General features: G+C 35.4%; 1 protein-coding gene across 1 annotated transcript; it reads right to left on the minus strand.

Annotated features, from left to right (window-relative positions):
• Positions 1-908: 908 nt before the first annotated feature.
• On the minus strand, positions 909-2477 carry LOC308498633 (uncharacterized protein C2orf66; the record flags this gene model as incomplete). The annotated part of the gene is given in 3 exon segments (XM_081051003.1): positions 909-1088; positions 2181-2186; positions 2190-2477. Coding segments are annotated over 3 exon segments (474 nt in total).
• Positions 2478-13246: the final 10769 nt, after the last annotated feature.

The following is a 13246-nucleotide window of genomic DNA, read 5'->3' on the forward strand; positions in this document are numbered from 1 at the left end:
TTTTCTCATTGTAGGACAATGCATATGCCACAGGTATGTTTCATCTTCTTTTTATAATAACATCATTATTTTTTTAAATCATCACATTTGAAAGAACTGACAATCAAACTCATTTCATATGCACAATAAAGTGTAACAGCAGTATGCTTCCTCACAATATTATTCCTACCTTGTGGATGAATGGGAGTAGCTTTTAATTTTGATTCAGTTCCCTGCATTATTCAGCTGAACAAAAACCCAATAGATTAGAATTAAAATATATTTTCTTGGAATACCCCATACCTGTTTATTTTTTAATGGTAGGTATTTATTTGACAGGAGTGCTAAAGTAATAAGAATAATAAAACTCCTATCTTAAATATAAATAAATTTAAAAATTTTTTCCTATGAGACAAATCCATTTTTACTAATATTTTACCATTTTTTTCCTCTAGATGGGGAAGTTCAAGCTCAAAATATGCTTGCTGCTTTCTCCTAAAAAGAACCATTCTTTTTTACTTTCTATTTAATGCAACTGCATAATTTGACATAATTCCTTTTTATATGATTTTCCCCATAACTTGGTTACATGACCTCCCCTGAAAAAAGGGTATAGGTAAAAGTGTGTGGCATTCTATTACATTTAATAATCCTATTAAGAGGGATAATTCTATTTTAATATATTTCTTCCTCAAAAACTATGCTTAAAAATTCATAACTGTCATGTATTTTTAAAACCAGATCATGAACTACCTGAACCATATCCAAATTTTACCAATGATGAATATCTTCTGAACTAAGCACTATTTCTATAAGGAACTAAAATCATTTTTCAAATAAATACTTTCAAAATTTCTTTATGACAGTTGTACGTTTGGACAGATCTTGGGAATAAAGAAGTAACTTTTACCTGCTCTCAGAAGAAACATTCAGCCTTTCAGGTAATTGGGAAAGGAGTTTTTCTGCTCTTCATAATCTGCAAATGCAGAAGCAATTAGTTCTGATCGGAAAGAGAGAGGTCTGGGATTCTCGTTCATGGAAAATATATTTGGAAACCTTTCAAGATCAAGACCTCTTTCCTTAAAATATGCCTGAAGGGTTCTGAAAAACTGAAGAGAGAAAGAAAACATTCAGTTACCATATATGAATTAAACACCAAAAAATTTCCCCTTTGTTTTCCCCCCTGAATTGACTTTAGGGCTTATGTAGGAGGCAAGAGGTGAAAAACTCAGACATAGAAGCCCAGCTTTGGCTGCTTCGCCTCCCCCTCCACTGTCCTCCAGCCTGCCTTGTTTCTGACATTTCAACCCTAAACAAGATGATAATTCACCATTCATGGTGGAAATCGAGAGAGGAATATCAATTATTTAGCAGCACCACTGTCAGAGGGTTCGTTGTAAACCACCCCTGAGTAGCAATGTCAGAGACGAAATTGAACTCCACAGTGATCAGAGCCTGGCACCTCCTCTCTGACTGAAAATAAGACCCCAGTCATTGTCTTCTGAAATAGTTTCTTTCCAGACATGAGTTTTTTGGCTTTCTTTTAGGAAATAAATACATAGACGCTGAGCAAAGGGCCATTTGATTGTTTTAATCCTATATTGTTATATTTCACATCATTTTCCTTAGGAAAACTGTATTTTGAAATAGCAGTGCCAGCAGTTTTATTATATTTGGCATATTTTTTAAAAAGAGTATTTTTACAGATATTTTCAATTCTATTTCTTAGATAACTATCTGTTGAAAATAATGCCTAGTAAACTGATAAGAATTCAGGTCAACTTTCATTTTTTTGCAATTGTGCTTTGCAAGTGTTGCTTATCTGAGAATCTGTTTTATTATCAGTTCAATCTAAGCTGTGCAAAAAGCAATTCCCTGTCACACTCTTGATTTTGTATACATGTTAAAAATCAAGGTTATAAAGTCAATGTGTATATACGATCATTTACAAATGTAATGTGCTATGTGTGTATAAGATCATTTCTAAATATAAATTTGTTTCTCCATACAGAAACAAATGTAAATTGGCCAGAGGAACAATAGGATGCCAGCTAACAAAACTGTCATCTGATCCTGCTGGTGGAATCTTCTCAGCCCTTGGTAGCCTCCTCTGCACTGTGCTCGAGCAGAATGCAGTGCGCATACATCCAGAGATGCTGATTTCACCCTGTAGCCCAGCATGTCCCAGTGAAAGTTCTCACCAGATCTCAGTTTCTGGGGTTGTTGAGTGGCTTCCATTTCTCTGTGTTTCTCAACATGGTTCCATGCACAGGCCCAAGTAGCACCAGGGCAACACACAGCAACAGGAATGCTTTGGGCATGGTGGAATGAAGCTGAGTGAAAGGAAGGATGAGGAAATGTCCTGGAGAGAGAGAGAGAGAGAGACAGAGAGACAGAGACAGAGACAGAGACAGAGACAGAGACAGAGACAGAGACAGAGACAGAGACAGAGAGAGATTGAGGAGCAAGAGAAAGCAGAAAAGAGAAACAAGAACCATTTTTAAAGGAAGACAAGAAAGAAGAAATAATATATTGGTTCACCTGAATTTTGCAGCCTTTGTTTTCCCCATATTCATTTGCACATGAATATGAGACTTCCAAAAATGAGACTTCCAAAATCCAGTTGATTAGCTTAAAGGACTCCATGATGATGAGAACATTCATTATACAATGATAAACAAAGTAATTATGAATACAACGTACAAAGTTTGAGTATGCCTTTTTATCTTTGAAAAAATACATTTTGTTATCTTCAAAGAAAGTCAAATTCTTAAACAAATAAACAAAACACCCAAAACCAATCTTAAATTACTCATAAGTGTTAAGATAGGAGTCTCAACAGAGAGAGAGAGAGAGAGACCCAAGGTGAGAAATGCACCTGACACACACATCTGAGACAGACGCATACCACACCCGCATAAGTAAAGATTGTCTCCCACCCCAAGGTGTGAAATGGAAACAAAACACATATTAAGGGCTAATAAAGCTTACCAGGAATTTGGATTGGGCTGGCCCTGGTTAGTTATCCTGCAGCACATGGGAATTCATGGTTTCTTATAACCAGTGGATTGGCTGCAGGTGGGAGTCACTGACATGAGCAGAAGGAGTTCAAAAATAATGATCCCATTTTCATCTGCAGCACAAAGACCCTTGAGAAGCACATCTTCAAGCTTCTTCAGAGGTAACCAATTTGTCTTATAAATATAGCAACCACTGAACATTTTATGTGGATTTTATAAAACACACAAGGCACTTCCACACAGCAAAGAGGCTTTTTCCTTTTCTTTACTTTTAAGAGGTATATACACAGCAGCTGGGACTATGAAGATGATTATCCCATCTGATAGAATTCTTTTTTGGACATGTCAGCTTCTGAAATTAACAGCATTTTTTGAACAGGAAATTCTATTGCAAGAGACAAAATTGCTCTTTTTATGACCTACCCCTTATATTTCTTCTGAGAATCTCAGGAATCTTTCCAAGTTTTAAACAGTGGCATGGTTTATCATAATATCCCTTCCAAATAGAGCTGTAATATAGCACATGTTTCATGGAAAAAAAGAACAATAACTAGACCTATTGCATCCCCTCGCTGAATAAATGCCATCATAGAAAATGGTAGGGTTGAGAGTTGTTTTGGTTCCAATAATTCAGACAAGCTCTTTGTTGAGTAGGCTAGTAATCTGGACTGGAAATAAGAATTTCTGGCTATGGTCTCGGCCTTCCATCTTGACCTTGTGCAAGTCACTATGACCTTCATTTGTTCATTCCTTTGTTCATTCATGCAACAAACTCTTACTGAGTGCCTACCATATGCCAAGCACTTATCAAGTTAAATGATAAGAATAATAAATATAGGTACTATCCTCATTGAACTAACACATTAGTGAGCAAGACAGATGTTAATGAAATCATTATACAATAAAATGTATAAATACAAGTGATGATAATTTCTACCAAGAAAAACTGGGTGGTATGAGAGTATAGAACACGGAGATTTGGTTTAGTCTCAGGGGTCAGGGATAGCTTCTGTGAAGAAGTGACCTTATATCTGGTAGTAGGAGTTACGCAGCCAACCTAGGGAGGACAGAGGCAGAAGAGTTTCAAATGAGGTGAACAACTGTGCTAATTAACCCTGAGGCTGAAAGCAACATGGCACATTAAAGAACTGCAAGTAAATTGGTATGCGAGGTGTAGAGAGAGCAACAAGGAGCCTGATTCCAGACCTGGCTGGAGAAGTAGTCAGAGTATGATCCCTCTGCTGCAAGCAATGCTAAGTAATTGAAAAGTTTTAAGCATCCAAGAAGCTTGATCAGACTTGCATTTGTAAAAGTTTGATCAAACTTCCCAGGTTGCAGTGGGGAAGGGTGATTGAGATAGAGAGGAGTGAGGAGGAAGACCAGTTCGGTGGTTACTACAGATGTCCAGGCAGGACAGAATGTTAAGTTGGGTTAGGGCATTATCACAGATGCAGAGATGTGGGTCGATCTGAGCTATTTAGAAGGTATTGGAATGTACTGTATACGATGGAAGGCAGAGCTAAGAGGAATAGTTTCAAAACCAATCTCCAGGTCTCAGGATGATGCTTGAGTGGACACTACAGCACTTTTCGCTGAGATATCAAACACACTGGCATGGAGGGATGAAGGTCATGAGTTCCACTGGAGCATTCTGAGTTTGAGAAGACTTTGAGATCTCCAAGTGGGGATGAAGACACACAATTGAATGCACAGGTCTGGAGCTTAGAGGGGAGGTCTGAGAAGGAAATGTAAATATGGGAGTTGTTGGCATATAAATGGATGAGATTACCTCAGTAAAGATTAGAAGAAAAAAAAAATTAGGATAGATTTTCATGGCCATTTATCTATTAATACATTTTAACTGTAGTTCCATTTGTATGAAAGCGTAACTCATTTGTTCTCCCTTTTAAGAGCTCTCCGCTTAAGAAATATTTAGTTTCTCAAAGGAGCCATAGACTAAAAGCAACATACGTTTTACCATCTTTTCACAAAGACTGGAGTTTCCCTGATTGTTAAAATAAATTATATATTTAAAAAAACAATTGTTTTTAATTCCTTTTATTGTTTTTTAATCTTAAATCTTTGTTTTGAAGTGCAGAATGTACTATTGAGAAAGTCGATGATAATGATGTTTTCTTCAGAATGTATGAACACAGCACTAAGTAGATATTTTGCAATTATGTGGTTGATAAAGGAGGGGGGAAATCAAAAGGGAGGGGGGGAAAAACCCTAGGGTAGTTCAGCTTACCAAATCCTTAATTTCTGGTGTAAACTATCCTGTTCAGCCTCTTTATTAAATAGAGCATTTGCTAAGGTAGCCATTGAGATATTCTAGGCAAAAAGGCTCTTTCAAACCCGGAGTCATCTGAATGAAAGCCTTTGCTGGCATTTCTCGACTAGAAATTGAGAGAAAAATAGAGTATTCAGCACAGAGCTACATATAAAAAAGAAATCCAATAAATATGTGTTGATTAAATTTCAAACTTAATTATAAGTTCAAACATAATGGTGAGGAAAGGATGCTAAATGAAAAGGATATTGTTGCTTTTTCAATTTTGTCTAAACACCTTTGCCTACCATCATGTCACACAGTATTCTTCTATATTTTCCTCTAGAAGCTTTATAGTTTAGTTTTTACATTTAGATTTATGATTCATCTCAAACCCAGTTTTTGCATGATGTGAGGAAGGGTCCAGGTTTATTTTTTCCTCCCATTTGAGCTATTCCAGTTATTCCAGCATTATTTGTTGAAAATACTTCCTTTCCCCATTCGAGTATTTTCAAAGATCAATTAACCATAAAGATGTGGGTGTATTTTTGAAATGTTTTGTTCCACTGATATATGCACCTATATTTCTGCCAATACCACACCGCCTTAATTACTGTAGCTCTGTAGTCTTAAAATCAAGTAGTGTGATTCTTTTTCAAAATTGTAACTATTCAAAATTGTTTGCTTTTCCATATAAATTTTAGAATCAGTTTGTAGATTTTTAGAGTAATAACCTGCTGGGATTTTGATTGAGATTGCATTTAATCTATATATTATTTTGGAGAAAAATGACAACCTAAAAATAGTCTTCCAATCAATGACTATTATATCTCTCTTTATCTGAGGGCTTTAAAATTTTCTCTACGCAATATTTTGTGAGTTTGGTATAGAGGTCTTTTGCGTATTCTTAAGTACCTAATTTTTGTAATAGTGTAAAAGGCATTTTATAACAATTCTTTCACAATTGTTTGATGCTCATACATAGAAAATATTTCTTGTATATTGACTTTGTATTCTGACCTTGCTATATGCAATTCTAGTCTTATCAGTTGATTTGTACATTCCTGAGGATTTTTACGTATTGCTGGATTGATTTGTTATTTTATTAAATACTTTCATATCTATATTAACAAGGGATACTGATCAGTAACTTTCTGTTTTTGTAATTTCTTTGTTATGCTTTGGTTTCAGGCTATGCTTGCTTCATAAATGATTTGAGAAATGGCTCCTCCACTTTTACTTTCTGAAATAATTGTACATGGGTGTCACCCAATGTTCAATAGAATTAAAAATTCAATAGAATTCGCCATTGAAATAATCTGGGCCTGAAGTTTTCTTTGTGGGAATTTTTTATTTAAAAAAATAATTTTAAAAAATGTTTATTAATATGTAACATATATATCCTTTTGTGGTGAACAGTTCCATGAATTTTAAATGTATATAGTTATGTAACCACCATCACCACTATCACTATCAAGACTTAGAACATTTCCATTACTCCCCAAAATTTCTTCAAGAGCCCAGGAGTCAAACCTTTTGTAACCACTCATGTTTTCTATCTCTACATTTTTACCCCTTTCTTCACTGTTATATAAGTGGAATCACACCATATTTCATCTTTCACTTAGCATAATGCATTTGAGATTCATGTGTCAGCTGTTCACTCCTTTTTTTTATTAAGTAATGTTCCATTTTATGGCTGTGTCCATGCACCAGTTGACAGACACTTGGGTTGCTTCCAGCTTGGAGAAATTATTAAAAGTTGGTATTAATATAAATATCCACATACATTGGTTTTCATTTCTTTTGAGTAAACATATAGGAGTGATATTGCTGGTTCATATGGTAAATTTCTGTTTAACTTTATAACAAATTGCTAAACTGTTTTCCAAAGTGACATACTATCTATTTGGTATTCCCACCAGCATGGTATGAGAATTCTAGTTGTTTCAAAGTTTCACCAGCACTGGTGTTGTCAGTTCTTGAAAATTTTTACTTTAGACATTGTGGTTGCAATTTACATTTTTCTAATGCCAATGTTGACCATTTTTTCATGTGCTTATTTTGCCATCCATGTGTCTTCTCTGGTGAAGTGTCTGTTTAAGTGTTTTGCTCATTTTAAATTATATTGTTTTCTTATTGTTGAGTTTTGAGAGTTCTTTATATATTTTGGATACTAGTTCTTCATCAGGTATATGTTTGGTTTTCTCACAACCGTGAACTGTATTTTCATTTTCTTAATAGTGTATTTTGAAGAACAGAAATTTATATTTTTTGTTGAAGTTTAATTTATCAGTTTTTTTATGGTTTGGGCTTTTATAATATCTACCTTTAAATTTCTATTTTAATTTCTCCATTGGGATTTTAGCAATACCACTTTGTATAATTATTTTAGTAGTTACTTTGGGAATTATAATATGTAATCTTATACATTGGATAACCATAGATAATAATAATTCTTTGGAAATAACTAGGAATGGCTAAAAAAAAAAGAAAGAAAAAAAGCTTTTCTCAATTATTTCTGTAAGTTTTTCTAAATATATTAATCTACTTAGTGAATATACTCAGACCATAATTAAAATGTTTTTATTAGGTAAAACTCCAATACGAAAGTAAAGAGAACAGAATAATAATGAAGTCCATGTACTTATTATCACTCAGCTTTAGCAATTAACGCATAAGTTATGCATTGCTAAGTGTGGGAATACAAAGGGGTACTATATGGAAAGGGACACGATACCTGCCTGCAAGGAGAAGACAATCTATTTGCAGAAACAGCGTGGTGTGATGGAAAGAACTTCAGAGCAGTTTCCAAACTGGGTTTGGCCATTCCCTTGGTCAAATATTTAATCTCTCTGCACCTTAGTTTCCTCATCTGTGAAGTAATCCTATTTTTCTGTGTAAGAATTTGAAATGATACATATAAAGGGCCTAGCACAACATCTAACAGGTAGATGCTAAATAAATATCACTATTATTAAGAACTGTACATAAAGAGTACACAAGATCTAATGTGACAGTTCCCCTCATGTATGGCACTATGACAGTAAGAGCTGGAAGCAAGGACGAGATCAGTCCTGATTAGCACCTGGTAGGTTTCTATGGAGAAAAGTTTGACAAATGTGGGACGAAGAATATCTTGAGCAAAGGCAGAGAAGTCGAAAAAGGGAGGAGATACTCAAAGGGGTGCAGTAGCCCAGTTTGCTTGTGTGGCAGACTCTGCCCATTGCTTTCTTTTATTCCTTTTTGCTATGGACTGAATGTGACCCCTGTAAGTTCATATATTGAAGTCCCAACCCTGAGTCAGCTGGCACGTTGATCTCGAACTTAGCCTCTAGAACTCTGAGAAATAAATTCATGTTTAAGCCCCCAGTCTGATATTCCGTTAGCAGCCCAAACAGACTAATACAGTTCTATTCTTAGATGTTGTTTGGGGTGGTAACATATACAGCCTGAAAACTTGCTTCTACAACCTTCCAGGTATTTCGTACTGGCCATGTGATATTATTCAGACCAATGGGCTGTAGATGGAAGTCGGGGAGGGTGGGAAAGGGAGAAGAAAGAATCCTTTCCAAATTAAAAGCAGAGCTGTTTGTGTTCCTCCCGGAATGGAAACATTCGCGGTCACCATTTTTATGAAAGTCATCCATTATGGACAGAGAACGAATAAGACAGGAGCTTTGGTTCTTGATGACTTCACGGAGTCTTATTCTGGACTTTCTTCCTGAAGATTTGATTGTTTAAGGAACTGTTTGTCAGGTTTCCTATTTCTTGCAAATGAATCCTAAGTGAAAGAGCCTGTGTGGAGAGATTAGTATCTGGAAAATGGTAGAAGACTGGAATTGTAGACTGGTCAAACTGTTAAGTTTAAACTGTATGGGGGAAGATTAAAAAGTTTTGGCAAAGAGAGTAATAATACTAAATTGCTGTTTAAAAAAGATTTATGGGAATATAATATGCAGGATAGAAGGGAAGTGAGTGAAACAGGAGAGGAAGACCACTTATGAAGTTGCTGTAAAATTTGTAATACTAATAGTCTAAACTAGTGCAGGAGCCCGAAAAGGGGGAACCAATGTAAGAGTCATCTTAAAAATGCTAGACTCTTTAGGGCTTAGTAACCAATTGGATGTATGTAGTAGGCAAGACAGAAATTCGCAAAATGAATGGACTTTCAACTTGTGTGATTGGGAAGATTTAATAGAAATTTGAAAACTACGAGTTGCTATTTAGGGAAAGAAATTGTACGGTTAAATTTGAACAGAGTTGAAACTAGTTTTTCCAGTTTGGAGAAAACTAGAGATTGGCAAGTGAGGAAGAAAGAACCAATCATTTCTCAAAGACCTACTATGTGTCTGGAACATTTGGTACATTATAGTGCTTAATCCTTACCCCAGGTTTGTAAAATAATATTACTAGCTATAATTTATGAATGAGGATAGTCTCAGAGAGGCTAAGTGGCCATTGATTCAGAGATACTTAGATATGTAACTGAGGGAACAAGTCTGTCTGGTTGGGTGAGTCATCCACCAAGAGTACAACACTGAGTCATAGAGTTAGATGGCATCTCTAAGACAGAGTGTAGAGAGAGTAACAAGGCAGGCTATTGGCACGTCATGGAAACTTTTCTTTTTCTCAAGGCAAGAGGAATAGCTATATGGTCAGAAAAGATTGACACATAGTAGACAGTGAATGGACATTATTACATATTATAGGTCTTCCGTGGAAGAATTCTACTTTTTAGACAATCGGGTTTAAATTCTACCATAAGCAAATTGCTTAAATTTTCTGAGACAATTTCCTTTCTTGTAATGTGGGGAGAATAATCCTTGCTCTAAAGGTTCTTAATGGAGAGAGAAATGAGTACAATCAGTGCTCAATGAATGTCTGCTAAGAGGATAAAGTATCAGTGACAAGACAGTATGCACAAACCCCATAATATGGTCTGGAATGTTTTTATTGAAAGAAATTGCTTGTACTTTTTAGTTTTCCTATGTCTTGTTTCTTTTCCTTCAAAGTTGAATTAAAGCATATATTTCTGATTAAGGATTCCAGTTAGTTGCATTTTAGCACCCAAAAATCTTATCGCTTTGTAGTCTCACTGGAAAAACAAACTTCTTTTTTAAAAGTTAATTTAAAACTGTAAGATACTGCCAACAAGATAAAGAAAAAACAAAATGCAGATTCAGAAAACCCATTCTCCACTCTCTCTCTCTCGTGTAGTTATGGTACCTAACATCTTGAGGATAATGGAAATTAAGATAGGCTATTGGCTGACGGCATCTTAAGAAATTTTAATTGTGTACATGATATTCTCCACATCACGGGAGCCAGACAAGGTCCCAGGTCAAATCTAACACAGAAGAAAGGCTTGTCTACTGCATCCACCTAGTGGCTAAACCCTAAAGAGTCCAAAATTTCAGGTCATTAAATGTTTCTAACAGTCATGTCAGGAGAGTGGGGCATTATTTGTCAAGGAAACAATAATCAGGAAAATAACACTTCATGAATATTTTCACATTTCTGCATGGTTTGGCTCCTGCGCAAAGGAAATCAACATGCTGTAACGTCTTCTTTTCCCAGAAACATTTACTCTTCAAAGTTCTTCTTCTGTCGCCTCCTGCTTGGTGGAGCCACGTGTTTACATTTTATGGGGAGATGAAACCGGGAGTCATATGTTTACATTCCAAAGGACTGTGAACCATTTGAGAGCAAAGGCTTCTCTTGCTCTCTCAGGAGGGGAGGAGGGCAGTATGCGGCTTACATAAACTACCAGCATAATTTCAGAGTTCCTCTTCTGTGGTGCAAAACAAAAAACTCCTTTTGAACAGGCAGGGTTCACGTGGCTCTCCTCCCAGTGCCCTCAAGGGGGAAGGAAGGAGCAAGGGGAACTGATGTGGTTATTGCTTTAAGTAATAATATGCTCCTGATCCAGAAACCTCATTTTTGCTTTCAGAATAATATACAGATATTAAAAACCTACCACAACCTCAAAGGGTTACACAATATATTCTAAGTTTCTCCAAAGAGGGTGTGTATATTCTAAGGGATGTGCAAGACAACATATTGGGATGGGGGAGGAACACATACTCCATTTTCATGTTTTTAATCTAATAAATGAATGCACTGACATTTTATACATAGATTGAGACCAGTGCCCTCATACACCGAGCCCTTAGCCCTTATCATAGCTGATCACACATACTGTGTGGGAACCTTCTGAGAGAAGAGTGGGAATTCTGCAGCATGTGGCAAGATGACAGGGCACCCCACTAGTTTGTTCATTTGCTTGTTCATTTTAAGCCTCTCGTGACATTGCAGTGTATGTGAGCCAGTTAAAGGATTCATGGATTACATTATTGTTTATTACATTATCTAGTTTTAACTAACATAACTATCACAAAATGAATGAGCAGCCGTAAAACTACGCCTCACAAGAAACTGTTCCTTACCACAAAAAGTTGAAAATAATATCAGTAACGAAAGTACAAACCAACGAAAGAACGTATCAGTGCCCACCCTTCTGATCTTGTCAGGCTTATGAGGTCTGATAAGAAGCTACTTCTCTTTTAATGTTGAAAATTATCAAGATTATTTGAAAAATCTATTTATATTCACTATTGCCCAAACCATATTTTCTGCCTGAAAATATTGGCTATTGATATTACGAAGCTATTGTAACATGACATTAAAAATATATCCTGTCTAAATTTTCTAGTTATATATTAGTATAGTAATAGTGTGTGGGGGGAGGGAAAGTTCAAACTTTTTTTAACAATAAGGGTGTGCAATCAAAAAAGTTTGGAGATTACTCTCCAAAACAACCAACCAATTTTCTTTTACAGTACTCTGTGGATCTGTAATTTTAAAATATAACTAAGTCGTTTTTTAAATTAATTCTACTTAAAAATTAGTTGGAACAAAGATTTTTTTAAATGAAATCAACGTTTAAGTGCAGTAAATAGTTTAAAATGCAACTATATGGCATACTTTGTTTTTCTGAAAAAGGTAAACCAAGTTCCTTTCTTAACTAAATTCCTTTGTATTTCTTCCCAGTAGGTCAAAACATTTTATAGACAGAAAACAACACTCTCTTGTCTCCTCCACTCCAATTCTGTATCACCTTAAGGGCAACAATCTCTGTAATGCCCACAATGGAAAATGCTGTTCCTTTCTGCAATTCAGGGAGCAAAAAGAAAGTGAATCCAAGTTTCCTCTTCAGATACCTTCTGAATAAATCTTTGCAGTTTCAGAGTGAAGAGGCCTTTGTTTCAGTTGAATCTTATACAGTGATGGGAATACCTAGATCACTATGGCTGGTTTTCTCTAAGCATTCTATAGCTCTTTCTTGATCAGAATGGCACAAATACTAAAAAGTGAACATAACTTACAGAACTACTTGATACTGAAGGATGAGCCAATTTACACATATGAATATTCAAATAAAAGCATAGCTCTGCAAAACCTGAAGTTCTCATTTACACATTACACTATGATTTAAACACACCTAGAAAGTCTATGAAAGTTAAGACTTTCTCCAAACATTTTCAAGAGAAAAGCAAATCACTAGAAAATTTTTTAAAAGCTCAATTTGATTTTATATAGTTTTGCTTGAGTTAGAGTCATTACTCTTGACTCATATCCAATATAAAATTATATCTATTAAGTACAGTAAAATGCTTCCACTCACTAGATAAAGCAAGCTAGTCTACTCTTCTTTGAGTTAAGACTATATCTAAGTCTGACTGCTCAATACAAACAAGAAAACAAAACCATTATCTAAACAAATCAAAATCACATGCAAAGCAACCAGGGGATGGGAGACTGTTTTCTTCTCCTCTAAGGGCTGTTTAAAATTCAAAGAATTGAGGGGCTTTTCCTGCACTGAAACATTTTATATTTATCAGCTCTTTCAATTAAAACTATGGAATAAAACATAAGTATAGCAAATATGAGACTTTAGTTCCCTGATATACATGGT

The sequence above is a fragment of the Rhinolophus hipposideros genome (assembly GCF_964194185.1).
Source record: "Rhinolophus hipposideros genome assembly, chromosome: 6".
NCBI classification, from domain to species: Eukaryota; Metazoa; Chordata; class Mammalia; order Chiroptera; family Rhinolophidae; genus Rhinolophus; species Rhinolophus hipposideros.